The sequence below is a fragment of the Physella acuta genome, unplaced genomic scaffold (genome assembly GCF_028476545.2).
Source record: "Physella acuta isolate Inbredline_101_S28 unplaced genomic scaffold, ASM2847654v3 ptg000210l, whole genome shotgun sequence".
NCBI classification, from domain to species: domain Eukaryota; kingdom Metazoa; phylum Mollusca; class Gastropoda; family Physidae; genus Physella; species Physella acuta.
Window position 1 is genome coordinate 769,231 of NW_026731729.1, and position 27,712 is coordinate 796,942.

Consider the following 27,712-nt stretch of genomic DNA (forward strand, 5'->3'; position numbering starts at 1 on the left):
CGTGTCATGCACGAGCGAACATGTTGCGGTACAACGACTTTTCTAGCCCACCCCGGTCACCTTAATTATTCATTAATTTTCATATGTCATCGTGCTCACTTGAATTATTCATTAATTATCATATACCATGGTGGTCAAATGCCACAGATCCACAGAGGGTATCGCTGGCTTAAAATATATTTATCGTAACGAACACACATTTTATCCACGCAGTCCCTTGTGGACGTCATGTCATTGTAGCATTTGCTGAGGTTTACCCTTCACTAACTCGTAAGAACGTCTTCTTTACTATAGCTAACTTGTTGTTTTACCATACCATTTCAGAGAAAACTTGTCGTTTTACCAAACCATTTCAGAGCTAACTTGTCGTTTAACGTACACGTTGTGCCTCCATTAGAATCTGAACCTTTTGAACTTAGACTACATTAGATACAACATTTCACTTGTAACATCCCACAAACTACTTCTGTATATGTGGGTTTTTGTCCAATACTATACGTGTATGTACATATTCTATACGTTCTTCGAATGACGTTTATGTAAAAAAAAGGCGACATACCAGCACTGACTTATGTACAATGGCCAAGTGGCCCGTGTATGAAAAAATAAATTCATTTAAAAATTGCTTGGGTTTTTTTTTTAAATCGATCGTTAGCTAACTTTTTAAAACAAGATGACGTAGGCAAACATGGCGGGCTCTCTTGCCCCGCCCATCTGAAGGGTACTTAAGGAAATTTGTTTTTGGACAGCGTCTGTTCATTGATCACATAATCCGTTCATTTGTTGAGACCAATGTCTTCAATACACCTAATCACACACCCCCATATATATATATATATATATATATATATATATATATATATATATATATATATATATATATATATATATATATATATATATATATATATATATTTATATTTATATTTATATTTATTTATATTTATTTATATTTATATTTATATTTATTTATATTTATATTTATAGTCAAGACTGACGTCTCGACGAAATGCACAATGTTCTACACCGGACCAAAAACAACACACAATACAAAATGTCCAGCACCGGACCAGACAAAAAACACAAATTGCCGATTAGTTTTTATCACATACTGGCGTTTATTTCTGACATGTTTTAATTTCTTTTCATAAAATCAGAACGTTTTTTTACTATGCCTTTTGTTTTTATTTAAATTTCTCAGCTTTTAAAATACTTTACTTTTGTTTGGAATTTTACAGCTTTTAAAATACTTTACTTTTGTTTGGAATTTTACAGCTTTTAAAATACTTTACTTTTGTTTTAAATTCCAGAAGATTTATTTCCCCGAGCAGTGTGAACTAGGAACGCAACAAAAACAGGAGGATGAGTAGCACACGATGGAACTTCCGGCTGTTGCAAGTAGTCGCAGTCGTGGCCTGTGTTTTATGTCTCCTCCCCCTTACAGCGTGTGAGTAGGGTGTCATGGTGTTGCTGACATGTGTGGTGTCATTGTGTTACTTACATGTGTGGTGTCATGGTGTTACCTACATGTGTGGTGTCATGGTGTTACTTACATGTGTGATGTCATGGTGTTACTTACATGTGTGGTGTCATGGTGTTACTTACATGTGTGGTGTCATGGTGTTACATGTGTGGTGTCATGGTGTTACTTACATGTGTGGTGTCATGGTGTTACTTACATGTGTGGTGTCATGGTGTTACTTACATGTGTGGTGTCATGGTGTTACTTACATGTGTGGTGTCATGGTGTTACATGTGTGGTGTCATGGTGTTACTTACATGTGTGGTGTCATGGTGTTACTTACATGTGTGGTGTCATGGTGTTACATGTGTGGTGTCATGGTGTTACTTACATGTGTGGTGTCATGGTGTTACTTACATGTGTGGTGTCATGGTGTTACTTACATGTGTGGTGTCATGGTGTTACTTACATGTGTGGTGTCATGGTGTTACATGTGTGGTGTCATGGTGTTACTTACATGTGTGGTGTCATGGTGTTACTTACATGTTTGGTGTCATGGTGTTACTTACATGTGTGGTGTCATGGTGTTACATGTGTGGTGTCATGGTGTTACTTACATGTGTGGTGTCATGGTGTTACTTACATGTGTGGTGTCATGGTGTTACTTACATGTGTGGTGTCATGGTGTTACTTACATGTTTGGTGTCATGGTGTTACTTACATGTTTGGTGTCATGGTGTTACTTACATGTGTGGTGTCATGGTGTTACTTATATGTGTGATGTCAGGGTGTTACATATGTGGTGTCATGGTGTTACATCTGTGGTGTCAGGGTGTTATTTACATGTGTGTTGTCATGGTGTTACATACATGTGTGGTGTCATGGTGTTACATGTGTGGTGTCATGTTGTTACTTATATGTGTGATGTCAGGGTGTTACTTACATGTGTGGTGTAGGTTGTGGCACATAATGAGTGGTGTCACAGGTATTACATACTTGCGTCGGGTCACTGGTGTAACCATAACGTCTCACACGTATGTATTAAGCTACACACATTTGTTAATATAATGTTACACACACATACATGGAAATATATATATATATATATATATATATATATATATATATATATATATATATATATATATATATATATATATATATATATATATATATATATATATATATATATATATATATATATATATATATATATATATATATATATATATATATATAATTCTCGTTTACAAGTTTTCTTATTTAAAGTCCTTGCACGATATTTTATTTAAATTTGGTCCTTATACGATTTACCATCGTCAGGCCAATGAACTTTAAGGGCCACCAACTGTCCATATGGCAATGCTCACCACTTTGGCCAGAAAAATAAAACACTTCTATTGTGTAGATAATGCTCCATGCCAGATTTTTTAACAATCCTCTGTGGGAACTTCAAGGGGCAGTTGCCAGACCTTGCATGTCTTGGCAGGTTTTTTGCTGGCAATTTTTAAAAAAAATTTCCAACTAAATTTCATGGACCTTAACGAATATCTAATTGATCTACACGCTATAAACTAGCTCTTTAAGACTGCGTACATCTGACTTTATAAATACTAACTTATAAATTATGTATATTAACATCGGAAAATTTACAATATATAGCCCTACATTTAACATTTTCCTCTTTTTTTTAGTGACTCATATCTTCCTAATATACCTTAATAATATATTATTATGCAATCTGACGTGAAATGCTTTTTTCTGGGAAATTTTGTCTGATATTGTTGGTCCTGAGATAATTTGTCAGTCACTATATATATATATATATATATATATATATATATATATATATATATATATATATATATATATATATATATATATATATATATATATATATATATTAAAATAATTTTGTACCAAACGTCTCAGTCTTCTGCTGCCCAGTCCATACCTTGTTGTCTCCCATCCCATTTCGTTATATTCTCCCACCGTGACTTGGGCGGTTTTTCTTATACAGGTGTGTGTACAGGTATGGATAAACGGCCCACTGTACAGTCTGTATCTTACAGCCCGCTGATATCAAACGGCCCACTGTACAGTCTGTATCTTACAACCTTCTGATGTCAAACGGCCCACCTTGCCGTCTGTATCTTACAGCCCGCTGATATCAAACGGCCCACCTTGCCGTCTGTATCTTACAGCCCGCTGATATCATACGGCCCACTGTGTGGTCTGTATCTTACAGCCCGCTGATATCAAACGGCCCACTGTACAGTCTGTATCTTACAGCCCGCTGATATCAAACGGCCCACCTTGCCGTCTGTATCTTACAGCCCGCTGATATCAAACGGCCCACTGTACAGTCTGTATCTTACAGCCCGCTGATATCAAACGGCCCACTGTACAGTCTGTATCTTACAGCCCGCTGATATCAAACGGCCCACAGTGCCGTCTGTATCTTACAGCCCGCTAATATCAAACGGCCCACGGTGCGGTCTGTATCTTACAGCCCGCTGATATCAAACGGCCCACTGTACAGTCTGTATCTTACAACCTTCTGATGTCAAACGGCCCACCTTGCCGTCTGTATCTTACAGCCCGCTGATATCAAACGGCCCACCTTGCCGTCTGTATCTTACAGCCCGCTGATATCATACGGCCCACTGTGTGGTCTGTATCTTACAGCCCGCTGATATCAAACGGCCCACTGTACAGTCTGTATCTTACAGCCCGCTGATATCAAACGGCCCACCTTGCCGTCTGTATCTTACAGCCCGCTGATATCAAACGGCCCACTGTACAGTCTGTATCTTACAGCCCGCTGATATCAAACGGCCCACCTTGCCGTCTGTATCTTACAACCTTCTAATATCAAACGGCCCACCTTGCCGTCTGTATCTTACAGCCCGCTGATATCAAACGGCCCACTGTACAGTCTGTATCTTACAGCCCGCTGATATCAAACGGCCCACCTTGCCTGCTGTATCTTACAACCTTCTAATATCAAACGGCCCACCTTGCCGTCTGTATCTTACAGCCCTCTGATATCAAACGGCCCACTGTACAGTCTGTATCTTACAGCCCGCTGATATCAAACGGTCCACTGTGCGGTCTGTATCTTACAGCCCGCTGATATCAAACGGCCCACCTTGCCGTCTGTATCTTACAGCCCGCTGATATCAAACGGCCCACTGTACAGTCTGTATCTTACAGCCCGCTGATATCAAACGGCCCACCTTGCCGTCTGTATCTTACAACCTTCTAATATCAAACGGCCCACCTTGCCGTCTGTATCTTACAGCCCGCTGATATCAAACGGCCCACTGTACAGTCTGTATCTTACAGCCCGCTGATATCAAACGGCCCACCTTGCCGTCTGTATCTTACAACCTTTTAATATCAAACGGCCCACCTTGCCGTCTGTATCTTACAGCCCGCTGATATCGAACGGCCCACTGTACAGTCTGTATCTTACAGCCCGCTGATATCAAACGGCCCACCTTGCCGTCTGTATCTTACAGCCCGCTGATATCAAACGGCCCACTGTACAGTCTGTATCTTACAGCCCGCTGATATCAAACGGTCCACTGTGCGGTCTGTATCTTACAGCCCGCTGATATCAAACGGCCCACTGTACAGTCTGTATCTTACAGCCCGCTGATATCAAACGGCCCACCTTGCCGTCTGTATCTTACAACCTTCTAATATCAAACGGCCCACCTTGCCGTCTGTATCTTACAGCCCGCTGATATCAAACGGCCCACTGTACAGTCTGTATCTTACAGCCCGCTGATATCAAACGGCCCACTGTACAGTCTGTATCTTACAGCCCGCTGATATCAAACGGCCCACTGTGCAGTCTGTATCTTACAGCCCGCTAATATCAAACGGCCCACCTTGCCGAAACGGCCCACCTTGCCGTCTGTATCTTACAACCTTCTAATATCAAACGGCCCACCTTGCCGTCTGTATCTTACAGCCCGCTGATATCAAACGGCCCACTGTGCAGTCTGTATCTTACAGCCCGCTAATATCAAACGGCCCACCTTGCCGAAACGGCCCACCTTGCCGTCTGTATCTTACAACCTTCTAATATCAAACGGCCCACCTTGCCGTCTGTATCTTACAGCCCGCTGATATCAAACGGCCCACTGTGCAGTCTGTATCTTACAGCCCGCTGATATCAAACGGCCCACCTTGCCGTCTGTATCTTACAGCCCGCTGATATCAAACGGCCCACTGTACAGTAGTCTGTATCTTACAGCCCGCTGATATCAAACGGCCCACTGTACAGTAGTCTGTATCTTACAGCCCGCTGATATCAAACGGCCCACTGTACAGTAGTCTGTATCTTACAGATATCAAACACAGTAGAGACACAGGTCTCCGCGGGTGGCGACTAAAATGGTTGTGATGTCAGTTTTCTATTAGTCTGATTGCGGTAGCGACGCCATTAGTGCCCTCACAACCAGCCCAACAGCCGCAGACCACCAGGTTCTGACTAGACAAAAGAAAACATCAAAAAATGAAACGTTAGTCTCTAAGGGGTTAAACCAATCAATGATTGCAAGCCGCACGGGAGGCTAAGTCTACATGAGCAGGCGGGCTCGGTGATTAACTCTTGGCCAGCTGCTCGGGACATGATTGCATTGTTAGGTCAAAGTCCAGGAGGCCAGTTTGGCTTTGGTCGAGACAATCAAGTGGCCGACCCACAATCCACGGCGCTTTACAGGAAGTAAATTGATAGAGCCAGAGAACAAAATACATGGGTTTTTTGATACATGGGCCAGATACAGGGATCTGATACATGGATCTGTAGGTACATAGGTTTGTTGATACTTGGGTCTGTTGCTTAATGGGTCTTTTGATACATGGGTCGGATACACGGGTCTGATACATGGATCTGATACACGGGTCTAATTCACGGGTCTGTGTGATCCAGGTAAAGCAATCTCAGCCACTAAAATCATTTTCTGGTTGGTGCTGTCCTCTACCGCTAATCAGACAAGGTAGCCACAATATAAAACTTGGACACACTTGACTGCAAGAGATCTGACTCCAACATAAACAAGCAGGCGTCACGATTTCATGTCAGATGGCGTCACATCCGGGGGAGTCTAAAGCCTCCGTTAAAAGTCCGACCTATGTCAACAATGGTCAAAATACTGACCACAGTTTGAAAAGTTTGGACACCTCTACAAATATCTAGCTTTTTTTTTACATACAATTTGTTAGAAAACTCTACAAACATCTATTTTTTTTTTACTTACACTTTGGTCACACGGCTATTATGTTTGGGAGAGGGGGGAGGGGAGGTAAAGCCTTTATCTGAAATAACAACTAATCGACGTGACAAACACCGATTGGATATCTCCGTGTATGTAATGGGGTGAGAAAATTGGCTGGGTCTGGCCTTTTGGTTGGACTTAAGGACCAGGGGTGGGGAGGGGTTGGGGTTGGGAAATTCTTTCTTGTTCTTCTACGTAAACAATCTTGTTTACTTCAGCCTAGGGCAGATCTAGGGTAGCTTTAGGGAAGAATTAGGGCAGAACTAGGGCGACTATATGGCACATATATGCTAGATCTAGAGTAGCTTTAGGGCAGAACTAGGGCAGAACTAGGGCAGAACTAGGGCGACTATATGGCACATCTATGGTAGATCTAGAGTAGCTTTAGGGCAGAACTAGGGCAGAACAAGGGCGACTATATGGCACATCTATGGCAGATCTAGATTAGCTTTAGGGCAGAAATAGGGCAGAACAAGGGCGACTATATGGCACATCTGTGGAAGATCTAGAGATCAACAGGGGGCACAAGTCGGACTCCTCTAGGACATATCTGGATGAGTTTCCTACCTTAGCTAGCATACAGCAGATAGATAGCAGCTAAGATACAGCTGGGATGGAGCAGATAAAAAGCTAGAGCTGAGTTGGAGCTAAGAGCTGAGACTAGGCTAAGAGACTGTTGAGACAAACGGCAGACAGCTACAGAATTCCACTTTGATGTGAAGAGATACCAATGGTATGAATTGTATTCCGTACTGCCTTTAACTGTGAGTGGCATAACTCTAATCCCTTGTGCTTTAAATTGTGAGTGGCATAATGCTAATCCCTTGTGCCTTAAATTGTGAGTGGCGTAACTCTAATCCCTTGTGCCTTAAATTGTGAGTGGCATAACTCTAATCCCTTGTGCCTTAAATTGTGAGTGGCATAACTCTAATCCCTTGTGCCTTAAATTGTGAGTGGCGTAACTCTAATCCCTTGTGCCTTAAATTGTGAGTGGCGTAACTCTAATCCCTTGTGCCTTAAATTGTGAGTGGCATAACTCTAATCCCTTGTGCCTTAAATTGTTAGTGGCATAACTCTATTCACTACTGCCTTTCACTAAATGTTCACTAGACAAGACACAACTCCTGAGTGGGGTTGGTGTTGTTGCGAGCCTAGCCCTGCGTCTTGATAACGATATAACGCCACAGTTACCAGCGCGTGATGTGTACGCGACGTGTGACCTTGTCGTGTAGCACGTGACGTGCGACCTTGTCATGCTGCACATGCATTTCACTCACGATCTGGAACCAAATTTCCTTGAAAAACTGGCTAGGTTTTTCACCGCTCCCTGGGACGGGGCGGGGGAGGGGGGACGGGGACAGGGGCAGGGAGGGGGGGGGGGGCTTTATTCGTTGACAGTTGCGGACAAGTGGGTGGGAGACGACTTGAAATTAGCACAAAAAAGTTTGGACGTAATTAATTGACGACCTCACGTGACATCTTGATGGGACTCTTGTAGCCCCACCCACCCCCACCCCCACACCGCCCCTTGATGGGCACTCTTGTACCCCCTGCACCCCCACCCCCACACCGCCCCTTGATGGGCACTCTTGTACCCCCTCCTCACCCACCCCCACACCGCCCCTTGATGGGGACCCTTGTACCCCTTTCCCACCCACCCCCACACCGCCCCTTGATGGAGACCCTTGTACCCCTGCACGCCCCACCCCCACACCGCCCCTTGTTATCTGACCTTGAACTTGTGTCTACCGAGCACAGGCCGGCAAATTTGAGATTCTATTGTTCGACATTTTTTTTTTATTTTAGAAAAAGGAAAAAAAAACTTTTAAGTTATAATTTTTTCGAAAATTATTTTCAACTTTCCAACACTCCCTTAATTGATTTACTTATTTTTAATTAGTTCTATGTATTATGATAAGATTTTTAGATTACTAGTTGATTGCTTTATCGTTATAGTTTTAATAGTTTGTGTGAAATTCATAAAGACAGTGCCGATGATTAAATGATATTAAAACAGTTCATCTTAAAGAGCACCCAGCTATGCACGAATGTATTCCTTCAATTGTTGCTGACTTGCATGTCTTACATTCTTTTAGTGTCCAAGAATGCCGGAAATTTCTTTCATTTACTTTATTGATGAAGACTTGCGTTATATTTCCTGAGATCTTGTCTGCAGAAGACAATACAAGTTTGGCAACTCAAATCAAACAACAACAAAAACCACACAAATTCCACACAAATATCTGGCAATGACGAGTCTAACATGGGCGTGGCTGACAGTGGATGGGGAAACAGCGGGACGGGTGTGGCGGGGAGGGTGTGTCGGGGAGAATGCGCCTTCTGCAATAAACCAATATTGTTGTTTGAAACCGTCGTCTGCTGCCCTCAGAATAGCAGAAGACCGGAAGTGGCCTGCTCACAGAAATCACTTTTCTGTCAGCATACGTCAGCCGATCTTCACCCCAGTGGCGCCTCTGCCGGCTTCCGGTCAAGAGACGACCAATAATCAGTTCCACTTCCCAGATTCCAGATTCAAAATCCCAGATTCCAGATTACACATTCGTTATGACCTGTTAAAGTGAGAGTTGGGGGCGTTGCATACTATAGTCAGCTCAGCGTTGGCAGTTAAATGTGCAACAGTCAGTCATAACATTTCTCTATAACCCGACACTATATTGTTAACAATTAGAAGAGAATACACACACATGCACACACACACACACACACACACACACACATATATATATATATATATATATATATATATATATATATATATATATATATATATATATATATATATATATATATATATATATATATATATATATATATATGTAACGATATGTGTGTACTGTATGTATGTATGTATGTAGCTAACATCTGTCACTGCTCTGCAGCATACGGTGTAGTAAGAAACTCAGAAATGCCAGACCTTTTATCCAGTGTCAAGCGAAGAGGAGGGAGAAACGTAAGTAAATACTTGCAGTAACCCGTACATACTTGCAGTAACCCGTACACGCTTGCAGTAACCAATAATTGATAGCAGTAAACATTAAATACTAGTTGCAACCCGTACATAATTGCAGCATCCAGCACATATTTACAGTAACCAGTAAATAATTCTTGACGTCCTATACTGCTATGTTGCATTAGCTCCACAATTTAATCTACAATAATATAAAATATACTAATGTTGACACATGTGTAAATAGATTTTACCAATGGATGTTTAATTTTGTTTATAAATGAGAAACGTGAATCAACAAATCTTTGTACTTTAACATGATCTATTTTTATCCACTCACGTGACCAGTTTATGGTAAGTTGAAGGTGGAAGTTTAATATTACTTCTTGTATGTGTTCGATATTTTCTCACTGCTCTGTTGTGTAGCTGTAGTTTAGCCAATGTAAGCGGATGGTGCTGGCTGCACCAGGCACCACACTAACAAGAGACATTCGGTGTATCAATGTTTGTTTGGCGTCATTGGTGCCGCCAGTTTCATCAAAAAATAAGGTTGCATACATTCCATACCTGACTTCATTACCTGACTTCTACTATACTTCACTTATACAATACCTGACTTCTACAATACCTGAATTATACAATACCTGCCTTACTCAATTCCTGACTTACCCAATTGCTGACTTCTCCAATACCTGACTTCAATAACTGACTTACCCAATACCTGACTTCTCCAATACCTGACTTCTTATATTTCTTATGTACCATGAGAACACACCTATCTACAATACCGATAGTTTACCTCACGATTACAGTCGCTACATAGTTTTCTTGACTTTTTGAGATTATTATGGTGTGTGTATGGGTATAAAATTATATGACAGTGACATTTTTCTCTAGACAAGCATGTTTTAATGTTTCTTGATGTGGTTTTAGTTCTTGCTTGTAGTCGATGTTTTCTGACTTTTTTTTAAACCCAAAAACAAAAATGCAAAAACTCATTTCACACTACCCCACCCACACCACTACCTACCCTACCCACACCCACACCTCTACCTACCCACACCTCTGTACCTACCCACACCCACACCACTACCTACCCTACCCACATCCACACAACTACCTAGCCACACCCACACCTCAATACCTACCTACACCCACACCACTACCTACCCTACCCACACCCACACCTCTGTACCTACCCAAACCCACACCACTACCTACCCCACCAACACAACTACCTACCACACCTCTGTACCTACCCACACCACTACCTACCCACACCCACACCACTACCTACCCCACCAACACAACTACCTACCACACCACTACCTACCCACACCCACACCTCTACCTAGCCACACCCACACCACTACCTACCCCACCAACACAACTACCTACCACACCACTACCTAGCCACACCCACACCACTACCTACCCACACCCACACCTCTACCTAGCCACACCCACACCTCTACCCCACCCACACACCTAAACTCCTTACAAATAGGTCACGTTCATTTACCTTGTTGCCCATTTATCTTTATAAAGATTTTCATTAGTGTATCACAAATTAATTATCCTCACAGAATATTGATTTAATTAACACCCATTAATAAAAGAAGAAACTAGTCTGTTGTACGCCATAAAAATGTGCTCCTTAACCCAACATTGTCATATGTATAGATGTCTTGTCCTACACATTCTCTGCTAGAAGAATATATTAGACACCACACGTAACTAATTTTAATACATGAAACACTTGAATTAATGGCTGTCGTTCTAAGATCTATTTGTTTTATTTGTCAAACAAAGCATATCAAGATATATTTTCTATTAATTTCTTTTTAAAAAAGTGAGTATATAGTTTTAAAACGTTAGATATTATTGTTGATACATCAAAATTAATTTTGAAATATATATATATATATATATATATATATATATATATATATAAATATATATATATATATATATATATATATATATATATATATATATATATATATAATTTTATTGTGCAATATAATCAAAATAAATACTATTTACGTGCTGTGCTTACATCACTGTCATGAAAACATAAAAACTAGGCCGCAGTATGCTAGAAAATATGGGATATTGTCTTCTATTTCCTCCCTGAAAACATGGGATATTGTTTTCTATTTCCTAGATACGATCTTCTTGTTTATTATTTACACACAAGTTTGAGTATAGGCGGGGAGGTTTATTCAACACATTGCGCAAGGCATTGGATGAGAGCCGTTTCTTTGACTACAGGGCATATGCCTTTCTGTGTGGCAGGGCATATGCCATTCTGTGTGGAGGGGCACATGCCATTCTGTGTGGCAGAGGAAACCACACTAGAATGGTCTTGTTGTCTTCCAGCGTGGGAAATGGTTTGATCCGGGCAGGTGGGGGCGGCGGGCTGGTAATTAATTAAAAGATCGGGCCAATTAAGGGATTAAAGTACGCAGTTATAAAATTAGATAAAAAACACGTAGTTGACACGAGGCCGCTTGTAGTAACAGTGGGGAGGGGGGGGGGGTCTTCTGGGGCCACGGGTTTTGTAGCAGTTCATTGTGTGGCCATGAGAAACAGGGTTTTGTAGCAGTTCATTGTGTGGTCAGGAGAAACAGGGTTTTGTAGCAGTTCATTGTGTGGTCATGAGAAACAGGGTTTTGTAGCAGTTCATTGTGTGGCCATGAGAAACAGGGTTTTGTAGCAGTTCATTGTGTGGTCATGAGAAACAGGGTTTTGTAGCAGTTCATTGTGTGGCCATGAGAAACAGGGTTTTGTAGCAGTTCATTGTATGGCAATGAGAAACAGGGTTTTGCTGTATTCTTTAGTGTGGCAAGAAGTCACCCAGCTCTGATGAGTACCTGACCCACTGTGGGGAATAAAATGTCTACATGATCTAATGCTGGGGCTCAAGAAACATGAGCTTCACTTTATTTCCTTTCTGGACCTCTGCTCTGCATCACTTGCTACTGAAAAATTAATTACTCCACGGAACCAACTCTTTCTATAAATAACATATTAACATTATAAAACAGTATTTGGAATTTTAAACTGATAAAATAATAAAAAATATTACGATTCAGCGCTGAGTGAAATGTTTGTTGGATGTTGTATGTTTGTAACTCTCCATCTTGGCTAGTGTTAGTTTTATTTTATTTATTATCACTATGTGATTTCTTGTAGAGTAGATAACATAAAAGTGTTCTTGTGCTTACACACCAAAGCACTACACACTAAACTTCTTTAAACAGATTTAGTTTTAGTTTTTTAATTATTCTACTGGACAATGTAGTCCTATACAAAATATGTGGTTCATAAATTGTACATTAACGAAAACATATTTTAAATTTTTGACAATCGTAATTCTTTTAAGTATTATAATTAAATTTAATATTAATTAATGATAAATTTGTGTATAGTTAAAAAAAAATTTGAAACGTTATTGGAATTGTGATTTGATCATTGAATTATGTTAAATGTTTCCATCTGACTAATGTTCTGATACCTTTCTCTATCTGCACGTGCGGCCTACAGGGATACAGAGTAAGTCAGTCAAACAGTGACACAAGAGTTTATTTTACTCTTACTTACATACATATTCAGTAAATTTAGAAATAGTTTATAGCACTTTGATCTTTCGTTAGATAAAGGGCTATCTAGTGGCCCTATATATATATATATATATATATATATATATATATATATATATATATATATATATATATATATATATATAATCATATATATATAATCATATATATATATATATATATATATATATATATATATATATATATATATATATATATATATATATATATATATATAATCATATATGCATTCAACGTTCTTTTTTATTTCCCATCTGCTGCGATGTAAAGATGGTAAGTAAGATTGTCTGAGCTTGTTTTAGCAGAGGATGTGAGAACTGGTCCAACTATTTATACGATCGATGAAGTGAACATTCTCACTAGCCGCCCGTGAAGTTACTAGAGAGAATAATCTTCTCCCATCAAGCTGTTTTAAACCTGCGGGTCGCCTGTCTGTCGATACTCCCCCACCCCCACCACCCCCACCCCCGGCTCGTTGACCTTTGTACCAAGGTCGATTAAAAAATATTTAAAAATCTGGCAGCACTTACCCAAGCTGGCAAGCTGCTAAGTGTTTGCTATCAGATCTTTGCCAGATTTTCTTCACAGTTGAAGCCGAGCTATGGGGGAAATTGAAGCGGGAGAAAAAAATGATTGAATGAGGAATTTGGTTGACAAAGGCGTGTCTGGGGGGGGGGGGGGGGGCAGCTAAATGCCAGTGTCAGCTATTTAGTCATTAGTCAGGTTATTTCAATCATGATTACTTAAATCATGATTATTTAAATCATGATTATTTAAATCATGATTACTTAAATCATGATTACTTAAATCATGATTATTTAAATCATGATTACTTAAGACTGGTCAGGTCGTGAGGTCAAGTGTAGCAACAAAGATGAGCAGGTTTAGACTAAAGGGTTGTGTATTGGCTCACACTGTCCCTGACATTTTTGCACCTAAATTAAACGGGTCAGTTAAGTTGTACTCACTGAAAAAATTGTTGGAAAATTGTTGAAAAATTGTTAAAAAATTTATGGAAAATTGTTGAAAAATTGTTGAATAATTGTTCACAATATGTTTCTTTTTTCCCCAACTATTTCATGGTCTGATGACATCATGATGATTTCATGACATAATGATGATACGATGGCATAATGATGATTTGATCACATGTGATGATCTGCCTGACGATGTATACATCTACCTATGATGTATTGATGAAACCCATCGCATGATTATATACGATAATATTACCATGGATCTAAATACGTACATTCTTCAGATGTGCAAGGTATTTACAAACTTAAGAATTTCATCTTCGTTTTAAATAGATTAATTATAAAGCTAACTTTTTTATCTTTCCTAGAACCACCCGCTTGATGCAAATTTTTTTGTTTCAAATAAAGGGAATTTTTGTTTACTTGGTCTTTATTTATCCTTGCTCAAAATACATTTCTTTCTCTTTCAGGCTCATATACTGGTAAGTTTGAAATGTGAATTCACATTAAATATCCCACCTCAGCAACAACTGTTAGGTTTGTTCAAGATCGCGTTAACCTGTTGTTTTAAAACTAAAATTAGTTTTCGCTTCTAAACTTTTTGTTTCGTTAAATGTCAGTCGGGTTTGAACCCGCCCCGCTTTTGTCATACAGAGAGCGCGTCCTTCGCGCCAGAAGCGGCATAATGTGTTCTTTGTTCTATTGTTGCAGAACTGTGACGACAGCTATGTGAGTACCGGTTGCGTCCCCTGACTACCACTCTCATGTTCGTCAACACCTCGTCAAACTTTAATGTCAAGATTCACGACATACAAAGGACGGAAACTCTTAGAAAACTTTTACAAAACTTGCATACAGCTGAGGACATAATGAAATCAGCCTTTAACGAATTATACACACACACACACACACATATATATATATATATATATATATATATATATATATATATATATATATATATATATATATATATATATATATATATATGAGTGTGTGTGTACTTGTGTGTTTATCTGTGTGTGTGTGTCTTTCTGTGTGTAGTTACATGTATATTATAAGATTTGAACTAAAGCCCTTATAAGATTTTCGCCCTTTATGAGAAATGTAAAAGAAAATGCTAATTTGCCAACATTATTTTAATTCGATCTGAAGTTCTTATTCGCCTAAACCATACCTTAATCTTAAGCTGAATAACAAAAGCTGTCTACGACAGTAAGGCTACCAACAAAGTGGCCCCTATTTCATCTTCTGTGTTGGCGCATCATTTTTTTTTCACATTTTAAATCAGAAGGTTACCAAACTGTAAAGCTGCTATTGTTTTTTTATTTTTGTGAATATTTTTTTTTGTTTTGCAGTTAGATAAAAGATCACAGCAAACACAGGTGGGTCTACTTTAGCTACTAACGGTCTATTTAAAATAAAATAATTGCTTCAAAGTAATTAAATAATGATAGGCAATATAAAAAAACATCATTACTTATGTTCCTACACTAAAAGAATGTTTCAAATACACATTCTGCATAGAATACATTCTACAAGGTATACATTCTATTTAGGTAAACATTTAAGTTGGTACAATCTAAAATTAGGGACCAAGATAGTATAATTGTTTTACATAGTAAGGGCAACAACCATGTTTTTATTGAATGTTAAAAAAAAAATTCTAATAAAACTTTTGTTTCCTCCTGCAGATAAAAACACAACTGTCTCCGGTAGGTATAAATAGTCTGTGTAATGTGCTTTTAAAACATGTGTTTTTTGTGTATAAATGAGTACGACTTAGTGCAGACAATATGAAATAGAGTTTGTGCGAGGTCATATAGACAGTGTGTACGAAGTAGGCAACCGTGTACATGAACATTTAAGTCATATACACAGTGTGTACAAAGCAGGCAACCGTGTACATGAACATTTAAGTCACATACACAGTGTGTACGAAGTAGGCAACACAGTGTACATGAGCATTAAAGTCTGTCCTGGTTTTTTATGTGGAGAAATTTAAATTTTGTTGATTTTTTGTTCAGCGATTTTTCGGGTTGACGGCAGAGGAACTAATAGGTGCCGACATAGCTGCTTCACAGGACACATCCAACAGCCAGGTACAGCCGTTTGTAAACAGCCAGGTACAGCCGTTTGTAAACAGCCAGGTACAGCCGTTTGTAAACAGCCAAGTACAGCCGTTTGTAAACACAGCAGATAGCTCTGAGATGGTGGATGGCTGGTAGCATCTGTAAGTAATGAGAGGGGTAGGGATGGGGTAGCATCTGTAAGTAATGAGAGGGGTAGGGATGGGGTAGCATCTGTAAGTAATGAGAGGGGTGGGGATGGGGTAGCATCTGTAAGTAATGAGAGGGGTGGGGATGGGGTAGCATCTGTAAGTAATGAGAGGGGTGGGGATGGGGTAGCATCTGTAATGAGAGGGGTGGGGTAGCATCTGTAATGAGAGGGGTGGGGTAGCATCTGTAATGAGAGGGTAGGGATGAAAGCTTGGCATAGTACGGGAGGGTCAGTATGGGTTGGCATGGGTTAGGGTTAGAATTTAAGACATGTCCTAGGTTGGGTGGAGTGGATAACATTATAATAAAAAATTATCTCCCCGTTTCAATGGCGAAATCAATTACCGTCCCTTGTAATTAGAAGGTGGGTTGGTAAATTACCTCCCTTTTTTAATATTAAAATCCGATGGTAAATTACCGCCCTTGTCTTTGTCCCCAGCCCTCAGCCCATCACCTATCCAAGTTGGTCGCAGTTGCTGCAGAACCAGATCGGCCTTGACACTGATTAACCTTGACCCAGATTCTAAATTGACCTAGATTTACCATGAACCTATTTGACGTGGAGAAATATTTTTAGTCTCAATAGAGCTTCAGCCTGACATCCTTACAGCTGTATCCTGACATCCTTACAGCTGTATCCTGACATCCTTACAGCTGTATCCTGACATCCTTACAGCTTATAACGAAACCAGAAACCCGTCCCTGTACCCACAAGATAAACACCAAAGTTGACCTAGACAAAACTCCATTAATGAAATGCCTTGTGTAGTTTGTGTACGGCCCTGGTGTCTGCCAGAAATAAAAGCGTCATGCCAGCAACTCAATTCCTGTGTTTCTTCTTACTTTCGTTAGAGCAGAGATTTGTGTTTAAAGGGACGTAACTCATGAGTGTGTACCAATTTTCTTGGTTCTCTCCCTTCTACGAGCCGTACTGTAATTGTTTGTTGTGTTGTGTATTCACACCAAGTATTAACCGACATTGAACATTGAAAAAAAAAAATATTTATCACATATAACAATTTTTAAAACTTTCCACCATATTTTTTGTATTTTCTCATTTTATTTTATAACAAAATTTAAACAGACCGTCCTTTTAGTTATGTGTAATCAGTGAGTCTTCATTTTAGATGTGCAGTTATGATAATTTCTTTATAATAATTTGGTTATAGTTTATAACATTTTTTTGCCTTCTTTTTTCTTTTTTGGGCAGCTCATACGACTGGCTTTAAAAATTTGAGGGATATAGCTACTATAATAAATATAATTTTCTGTGTAATGTGCATTATTAGTTTCTTAGGCACAATACTAACTAGGAATAATTTTAACAATAGAATAGCGGACATGCAAAAAAAAAAAAATAAAAAAAAAAAAGATTACGTTTTGAAAGTAGCCTATTAATATACAAAAAATTAATAAAATATGCATACATTAAAAAGAGAAAAAAAAAGAACTGTTTGAAAAGTTATAAACTAATCTAAAAAATTCACATTTAAAAAATCGTACCTAGTGAATTTAATTGAAGTAGGTAATAAATAAAATAAAACATGTAAACACATTAATGAAAATATGGAACTTTATTTCTCTTGAACCCCCTGCGACTGTAAGCTCTTTCATTAAAGAGTTAACTCATTCTTATTTTAAGCTCGCGTCATTTCTTGAAGACCATAGAAAAAAAAAGCAATTGTATTTATTACATTCGGTAATTAAATCATGAACTGTAATTTCTTTTTATCGCAGACTTAGATATTATATCATTTAATTACATTACATTAATTTAATTAATAGGCCAATTAATATAAATTATGACTTTATTTTAATTATCGTTTCATTTCATTATTTGCTCCTTTCGTCGTGTTCATTCACTCCAACATTTCATCCGTTTGAAAACAGAGAATAAAATAATTTTAAAGCTCATGGAGTGGGGGTAGGGGAAGAAAATTCATACAGGGCATATATATATATATATATATATATATATATATATATATATATATATATACTTATAAAAACAATTTTTTACCATGATGTTGCTTTTTAAAATCTGCTATGTTATGACAATATAAAAGCACTGTGCAGTTTAGAAGCATAAAGTACACACTGTTGACAATTACATGTAACAAACCTGCACTTTTTAAGACAGGTTGCTGCGTATATTCGCTGATTGTCGAGGGTGGATGTTGAAAGTGCTGGCGTTATCTTAACGTCTGGTCATTTCTTTTAATTCTTACAATTTCCAGAGCCGTTGTCAGTTATTTAGGTCAAGGTCAAAGAAAATATCAAGCGTGAGCACACGTGAATGTAATTGTTTCTAATTAGTCATTTTTTCTGAAGTTGTGAGTGATTATGTTAATCAAATACACACACAAACACTCACTCAGAGTGAATGATCTCAAGAGTCCACACACTCAATTACGAAGTGAATTATAATTCCTCTGTCAACACACACATGCACACACACCGACGCACACACAATGTGTTTTTATTATTCCAACTGTCAGCTATAAGCCACACAAAAGTCAGGAGAAAAACATGACGTCTGCTGGCTCGACTTGCAGGAGCCACCAATGAAATGTCGTCTCTGTCTTCTTTGGGATTTCCCGGATCTGCCCGGGACATTTCTGGGGATCCCCAATCCTTGGTTTATTTGATTAGAGTGCGGCTTGCTGGTCAAGTCTTCAATGTTTAAATGTCAGAAAGGGTTTGGTTCTGTCTTTACGTCTGCGCGAGCAAGGTTGTTGGAAGAGGGGCGGGGGGCTTTAGCTGGGAGAGGGGCGGGGGTCTTTAGAGTAAGCTTCTGACTTACGTAACGAAGTGTGTTTGTAAACGGTTACGTAATTGAAAGTTTTCTAAAAAAAAAGTTCAGAAGAGTCACGGCGTCTTGTAGATGGAGGTTTAGAGGAAAAACAAAACAAAAACAGACCCAAGTTTCTTCAGAAAATAGACAAACACATCACCATAATGGTCATATAGCCAAGAGGTGGACGTGGGTCACCTAAAGGCTTGTGACAGGCCAGATTTTCCTTCCTGTGAGCTGCCAGTTTGGTCTCAGCATCAAGTATAGAAATGTGGCAATTTTCTTTCCTTAACAACGCTTTGTTACAGTGTCTAGATTGACGAATCGTCAAAGTTTAAAAATAAGTTTTGTGACAGGTTAGACGTTGGGTGATTAAGAAAATGGGTATGACGCGTTTAGCTCTGCACTTTATATTTATTTGTGTTTGAACTTTTGGCTGAGGCACCCGAGTTTTAATCCCAAGTTTTAATCCCATTTTTTAATCCCACCAAACGAGTTGTCTTTCTGCCAGCGTGCAGCAGGGGATAAATAAAACAGATAATCCGCTAGTCAGTTTATGTCAAGTTTGTTGATGGTGGGGCGATGAAGAGGGGGGGGGGGGCGATGAGGAAAGTGAACGTGTGTGTTGTGGGGTGGGGGGGAGGGGAGGGGGTAGATTTCAATGAACAGTTTATGCTACCGTTGTTTCCCTTTACGATACGCATAATGCGCGCGCATCTGGGATCAAAGTTTGTTTTTAATTGAATAAAAATTCGAGTTTGTTTACAGTCTTTGACCAAACTTTTTATCCCGTGACTCAGTTCTTTTTTAAGGGGAGTGAACCACGCAGTACTCCCTTTTTTAATTTGTTTTTTCTGTGATCTATTTTAAGATCTCGTGCGCTATATTTAGCACCACAACAAGTTTGCCTTATTATGTATGATCGCAAGGAAATTTACAATGAAATGTTTTCTTCCTGCAGCCAAGGGCGGCCACTCTCACTACTCAACCTCTTCCTGTCTCTGGAACCGTTTGGTGGGCGTGGCCTCATGCCACTTAACACCCGCTGCTCGTGGTTTATATAGAGAGAATCACATTCCTACAAGCACAAGAAAGTGTCACATCCACACCACAACTTGTCACATACACACCACAACTTATCACATCCGACTCGACCACGCCGACCCCAATGTAAAGTTGATGTCGTAAATTAGTTGACTGTTAAGTTGATGTCGTAAAATTATGCACACACAAAAAAAAAAACGGAGCGTCTAATTCTTCTCGGCTTTGACTTGGGCATTAAAATCTCCCAATATTCTGTCCACGCGTCGTCTCAAATTTTGTGTTGTTGGCGCGGTCATCTGACCCTGAATCATCAGTTTCTTCCATGCATCTCTTCGGGGGGGGGGGGGGGGGGGCAAAGCCCCCCACCCCCCCCCCCCCCCCCGAAAATTTGTTACCGCCCCCCCCCCCCCCGAACGAAATGAAATTTATATAATTTATATAGAAAATATATACTTTTAACAGTGTCCGCCCCACCCCCCCGAAGAAAGTTTACCGCCCCCCCCCCCCCCCGAAGATTTCAAGTGCCCCTCCGGAGAAAAAAGTCTGGAAGAAACACTGTGAATCATGAATACAGAGGACAACAACACCAAGCTGGTGAGCAATGCCATCAACCGGCAAGAGATCAGGTTCTAGGCGGGATTCGAACGCAAAACCTGCGCATGGTACTTCTACCGCTGAAGATATAAATAATATATTATAAAGGTATAAAGGTATAAAGGTACATCTTATGAAGGTATATTGCAGACATAAATCACGGTGATCCACTGACAAAAAGAAGTTGTCAACATAGACTCTATTCAATAAATGACTCCAGTCAGTGAGTGACTCCATTCAGTGAATGACTCCATTCAGTGAGTGACTCCATTCAGTGAGTGACTCCAGTCAGTGAGTGACTGCAGTCAGTGAGTGACTGCAGTCAGTGAGTGACTCCATTCAGTGAATGATTCCATTCACTGAATGACTCCATTCAGTGAATGACTCCATTCAGTGAATGACTCCATTCAGTGAATGACTCCATTCAGTGAATGACTCCATTCAGTGAATGATTCCATTTAATGAGTGACTCCATTCGATGAGTTACTGCAGTCAGTGAGTGACTCCATTCAATGAGTGACTCCATTCAATGAGTGACTCCATTCGATGAGTAACTGCAGTCAGTGAGTGACTCCATTCAATGAGTGACTCTAGTCAGTGAATGATTCCAGTCAGTGAGTGACTCCATTCAATGAATGACTCCATTCAGTGAATGACTTCATTCAGTGAATGACTCCATTCAGTGAATGACTCCATTCAATGAATGACTCCATTCAATGAGTGACTCAATTCGATGAGTAACTGCAGTCAGTGAGTGACTCCATTCAATTAGTGACTCTAGTCAGTGAATGATTCCAGTCAGTGAGTGACTCCATTCAGTGAATGACTCCATTCACTGAATGACTCCATTCAGTGAATGACTCCATTCAGTGAATGACTCCATTCAGTGAATGACTCCATTCAATGAATGACTCCATTCAATGAGTGACTCAATTCGATGAGTAACTGCAGTCAGTGAGTGACTCCATTCAATGAGTGACTCCATTCAATGAGTGACTCCATTCGATCAGTAACTGCAGTCAGTGAGTAACTCCATTCAATGAGTGACTCTAGTCAGTGAATGATTCCAGTCAGTGAGTGACTCCATTCAATAAGTGACTCCATTCAAGTGTGACTCTAGTCAGTGAATGATTCCAGTCAGTGAGTGACTCCAGTCAGTGAATGACTCCATTCAAGTGTGACTCCAGTCAGTGAATGACTCCATGAGTGGCTCCATTTATTCGTGTGTCTGAATGTGGCTACGCCCATTGGTACATGATACATGATGTCATTTGACAAACACGTAAACAAGAAATAATTTTAATTCCCCCAAAGTACGAAATTATCAAAATAATTCCATTTTGTGAAAAATAAACCGGGAGTGATCTCCCCTAAACTTTCTCGAATATTCTTATATAAAATAACAGGGGATGGGAACTCGGGCTATAGACATGATTTTTAATCCATTTTAAATACTTAAAGTTTTAAAAATAGAATAAAATCTCGTAGACAAATTAATTGCACACCAAGTGAACGCGAAATAAAAAAGCGCATAATAGTGCGCAATATTATTATTACTTTAAAAATTTACATTAGTTTTTTGAGAAATCGGAAGTAGCGTAAATTACTACTTCCGGTCAACGGAAATTACTCAAAATTTAACAGAAGGTAGAGAATTAGATCTTTTACTTACATGTGAAATTTCATTTATCTATCTGAAATAGTACTCAAGTTATAGGCTTTTGAAAAATTCAAAGTAGAAAAAGTACCACTTCCGGTTGTCAGAAATCGCTCAAAAGTTGATACGGATCTACGATTTTGATAAAATACTTATATATGAAATTTCATCAACCTAGCTGTAACGGTACTCAAGTTATCGTGTTTACACACGGACACACACACACACAGACACACACACAGACACACAGACATACGGACAAGATTGCAAAATTATGTTTTTCCGTATCAGTGAGATGCAAAACGTCGAGATTTGCAAAAATCTCGATTTTTTTTTTTTGCACGATTACAAGACTTTCTCTATACTTCGTATATACGAGAAAGTAAAAAAGAATGTTTATTCTCAAACGGAATTGCAATTAAAAAACAACTCGTAAATTAAAGGCAATTATTTTCTCTTTGCCAGAGACACTTTTTTTAAATTAATGATTATTGCGTTATCTGTTTATTTAAGAAGTAAACTTTTATAGTTGGAGTTGTTATAAACGTGATATTTCGTCAGACGTGATATTTCGTCAAACATGATATTTCGTCAGACGTAATATTTATATCCTGTTTGCAAATGACCCACATTATTAACGCTGGCTGTTAGACTTCCTACCTGCATTCGAGGTCTGCTCAAACTAGGAATTTGAGCTTATTAAAACTCACCTGTGCCCATAAAAATACTCGCCTTAGCTCATTAAAAGTAGCATTCGCTCATTTAAACTCACCTGAGCTTAGTAAACTCCCAGGAGGTCATCACTACTTACCTGGGCTGATTAATACTTACCTGAACACATTAAATTGTCTGGGTTCGAGGCGTATTAAAACATCCCATCACTGAGCTTATTAAAACATCCCATCACTGAGCTCATTAAAGCTCACCGGAGCTAATATTCCAGAAGTAAGAATGAAACATTGCCTCACCTAGATATTGAAGGTCAACTGAAGGTTCCAGTGTCCGGTGCCGTTACCCACTTCCTGTCCGGCACCAAGTCAGCCCTCTCTGTATATCCAGCTCTAACCGTACTGGTGGACATTACGTCTCTAGTTTCATCAGGTGTTTCTTTCAGACATTTTTCTCCGGGGTGGCACTTGATATTTTCGGGGGGGGGGGGGGGGGGGCAGACTAAATTCTTCGGAGGGAGGGGGGGAGTGTGGACACTGGTAAATTATGTATTTTCTATATAAATTTCATTTTGTTCGGGGGGGGGGGGGGGGGGGGGTAGTGGTAGACTTTCTTCTGTGCGGAGGGGGGAGGAGGGGGGGGGAGGGAGGGGGGTGGGGGGTTAGATGCCTGAAAGAAACTTTGATTCCATCTAGTTCTATATGAGCACATACTACTTAGATTTAGTTTCTAACCATACATATGGACATAATGCCCTTGTTCTATCTAGTTCTATATGAACACTAAGACTACTTAGATTTAGCTTTTAACAATACAAGTCAGCATAACGCACTAGTTCTATCTCTATATAAACACTAAGACTACTTAGATTTAGCTTTTAACAATACAAGTGAGCATAACGCACTAGTTCTATCTCTATATAAACACTAAGACTACTTAGATTTAGCTTTTAACAATACAAGTGAGCATAACGCACTAGTTCTATCTCTATATAAACACTAAGACTACTTAGATTTAGCTTTTAACAATACAAGTGAGCATAACGCACTAGTTCTATCTCTATATAAACACTCAGACTACTTAAATTTGGTTTCAACGCCAGTAGTGTTGGGAGGTCTTTCTAAGATAAACATCTATCAAACACTAGCAGTATGATGAAACAAACAGTAAACACATTTTTTAAAAAAAAATTGTTTTAATGTTTTCTTGACGTAGTTAGTCATTGAAGTTGTAGCTACCTAGTCTAGCACACAAACATGACGCAGTTAGCCATTGAAGTTGTAGCTATCTAGTCTAGCACACATATATGATGTAGTTAGTCAGTGAAATACAAACACGTATTATTTGTATGGAAGAAATCTACGTTTGGTTCACAAAGTTTTGTTTTTTAAACTATAGAATGAGGTTATCAAAAGGCATTCTGGATTTTAGCTTCACATCAACAAACTGTTGGTTTAACATCACGTTAAGAAATTGTTGGTTTAACATCAGGTTAACAAAGTGTTGGTTTAACATCACGTTTACAAATCGTTGGTTTAACATCACGTTAAGAAATTGTTGGTTTAACATCAGGTTAACAAATTGTTGGTTTAACATTACCGTAACAAACTGTTGGTTTAACATCAAACAACCTGTTGATTTAACATCCAACAAATTGTTGGTTTAACATCACGTTAACAAATTGTTGGTTTAACATCACGTTAACAAAGTGTTTGTTTAACATCACGTTAACAAATTGTTGGTTTAACATCACGTTAACAAAGTGTTGGTGTTGTCGAACAGAAGAAAACCCAGTCAACGGTTTCCTGCTGATTATAATTAGAAGCCACCAATTAGCGGAGTAAACAAACCAAGAACAGCTGCCGGCGTCCTGGGCCAATCTGATCCAAGAACATTCCCATTGAGAGCGTAGTTAAGTCACTCTACACTTGTTCATTACAGGTCTGCGTGAGCTGTTCAGGACGCCGTGCACTCATTGACCCCAATACGTTTACGCGTGAGTTCAAGTTGTGCTCACACGAAATGTTTTTGAGTTGCCGGCTGGGTCTTTTTGTCAAACATGAGCCAGGTTTTTTTTGTAGCTGGTAGCGGATGTTGTTCACTGTGGGTTACATAACCATGTCCCCTGGGGGTGGGGGGGGGGGGGCGACCACGACCAGTGCTGTTACATCAGGGAGTGGGGAGAGTTATAAACTCCTAGAGGGCCTTGATCTTTATGGCCTGTGTGTTAAAATGTACTCTCCCAAGTATCGCTTACGTCACTAACACTTAGTGGTTATTGTGACGATTTGTGTACGTAAACAGATGGGGGGAGGGGGTTGTAGGAAATATAACTTGGTATACATATTGTGTTATGTTAGGATGCACTTGAAATTTTGTTGATGGGCCGGGGACTGGGGTATTTTGAGGCGATATGTGGCAATGAGAGATGTTGTGTAATGATGTGTGGCGACGTGTGACGATGTTTCATGATGTGTGACGATGTAAGACGATGTGTGACGATGTGTGATGATGTTTGATTATGTGTGACTATGTGTGCCGATGTATGACTATGTAAGGCGATGTTTGATGATGTGTGACGATGCTCGATGATGCGTGACGATGTGTGACGATGTAAGACGATGTGTGACGATGTGTGATGATGTTTGATTATGTGTGACGATGTGTGACGATGTGTGACTATGTAAAACGTTGCGTGATGATATATGACGATGTGTGACGATTTCACGGAAATATATATTTAACTTACATAAAACACAAACATCAAATATTCCAACCAAATTTAAATTTGGACTTGAACTTAACGAGACCAAAGAGCGACCTAGTACGCACGTTCTGTAAGAAGTCCTTGCTCAGTTAAACTCGACAATATCAGACCTTCAACTCACTAATTGCTAATTAGGCTAATTTTCTCTCTTGTGTAACCATCAGAATGTTGCAGTTTGACATTTTCATTACAGCGGGGAGGGCAGGAGGCGGAGGCTGGGAGGGGGAGAGGAGGAAGGGGGGGGGGGAATTATTGTTTGCGCTTGTGATGATAGTTAAAAAATATAAGAAGTAGTAATTGTGTGAGGTTAAGAAATACTGACTGTGTGTCGTAAAGAAATACTGACTGTGTGTCGTAAAGAAATACTGACGTTTCGGTTACAAAATACTATGTGAGGTTAATAAATACTAACAATGAATAATAGGTAAAGAAATACTGAATATAAGAGGTAAAGAAATACTGATCATGTGCCCTAAAGAAATACTGACTATGTGCCCTAAAGAAATACTGACTATGTGCCGTAAAGAAATACTGACTATGTGCCCTAAAGAAATACTGACTATGTGTCGTAAAGAAATACTGACTATGTGCCCTAAAGAAATACTGACTACGTGTCGTAAAGAAATACTGACTATGTGTTGTAAAGAAATACTGACTATGTTTCGTAAAGAAATACTGACTATGTGTCGTAAAGAAATACTGACTATGTGTCGTAAAGAAATACTGACTATGTGCCGTAAAAAAATACTGACTGCGAGAAGTAAAGAAATACTGACTACGAGAGGTAAAGAAATACTGACTATGTGCTCTAAAGAAATACTGACTACGAGAAGTAAAGAAATACTGACTGCGAGAAGTAAAAAAATACTGACTATGTGTCCTATAGAAATACTGACTATGTGTCCTAAAGAAATACTGACTATGTGTCCTATATAAATACTGACTACGAGAAGTAAAGAAAAATCTGGTATAGATCGTCCAGCGGAAATGTGCGACGAATAAAAGCCAGCGTGCCACAGAAGCGCCACATCCGCTGACCGCGCTGAGTGCTCGCTGCAACAGACAGTAAACAAATGTGGCACGGCAATTTTTTTTATCTGCAAAACTTGGAGATTTGAATCTTTAAACTACCTGCTCTTTTTGTGTTTTAATACGGAGAATTCTACCTGCTTTTTTTTTTTTTTAATACGGAAAATTCCATTCTTTACCTGAATTAAACTTCAGGTAAGTCTTGATATTATTTATGTTGGTGGTGAAAATTGATCGAAGCTTTGAATGATATTGGTAGTTACGGTTTTTAATAATAATTCTACCGTATTTCAATTACGTTCTATGTTTGGTGAAAACTTAGGAAAGTGGTTAATTCAAGCGCCAGTAAATCACGTGTGTCAGTGTTTTAAATAAACCTGTAGATTAACGTTTCACCTGGATAATCTTACCAGGTAAGTCTTAGATTTAAATCACTCCAACAATATTTATTCATTGGTCTGGTTCCGAAAATATTGGCATGCTCTTATGTGGCAACTACATAAATGTATACATACATACATATATATAATATCAATACATATATATATATATATA

The 27,712-nt window shown here is 39.1% G+C and overlaps 1 protein-coding gene and 1 long non-coding RNA gene across 2 annotated transcripts in view; both read left to right on the forward strand.

Moving 5' to 3' along the window:
* The window catches only part of LOC131937422 (uncharacterized), a 51,432-nt gene extending 41,704 nt beyond the window's left edge, over positions 1–9,728 (forward strand). Inside the window, exons 2-3 of the long non-coding RNA XR_009386222.1 lie at positions 1,311–1,447; positions 9,654–9,728. This is a non-coding gene — a long non-coding RNA (uncharacterized LOC131937422). The remainder of the gene's footprint in view (positions 1–1,310; positions 1,448–9,653) is intronic.
* A 4,838-nt stretch (positions 9,729–14,566) lies between these two features.
* Positions 14,567–17,427, forward strand: LOC131937423 (uncharacterized). The gene is made up of 7 exons (XM_059294831.1): positions 14,567–14,617; positions 14,795–14,806; positions 15,036–15,053; positions 15,683–15,709; positions 16,019–16,039; positions 16,352–16,557; positions 17,043–17,427. Exons 1-6 carry the CDS (start codon positions 14,582–14,584, stop codon positions 16,550–16,552), a joined length of 315 nt encoding a protein of 104 aa, XP_059150814.1. The 5' UTR covers positions 14,567–14,581; the 3' UTR covers positions 16,553–16,557; positions 17,043–17,427.
* The last annotated feature ends 10,285 nt before the right edge of the window (positions 17,428–27,712 follow it).

What these genes read in the sequence shown, in the direction of transcription:
- LOC131937423 (XM_059294831.1), top strand. Translation starts at nt 14,582, where the DNA reads ATGGATCTAAATACGTACATTCTTCAGATGTGCAAG. An exon ending in AAAGATCACAGCAAACACAG is followed by an intron (nt 15,710 to 16,018) that starts GTGGGTCTACTT and finishes TTCCTCCTGCAG; the next exon opens with ATAAAAACACAACTGTCTCC. An exon ending in TAAAAACACAACTGTCTCCG is followed by an intron (nt 16,040 to 16,351) that starts GTAGGTATAAAT and finishes TTTTTTGTTCAG; the next exon opens with CGATTTTTCGGGTTGACGGC.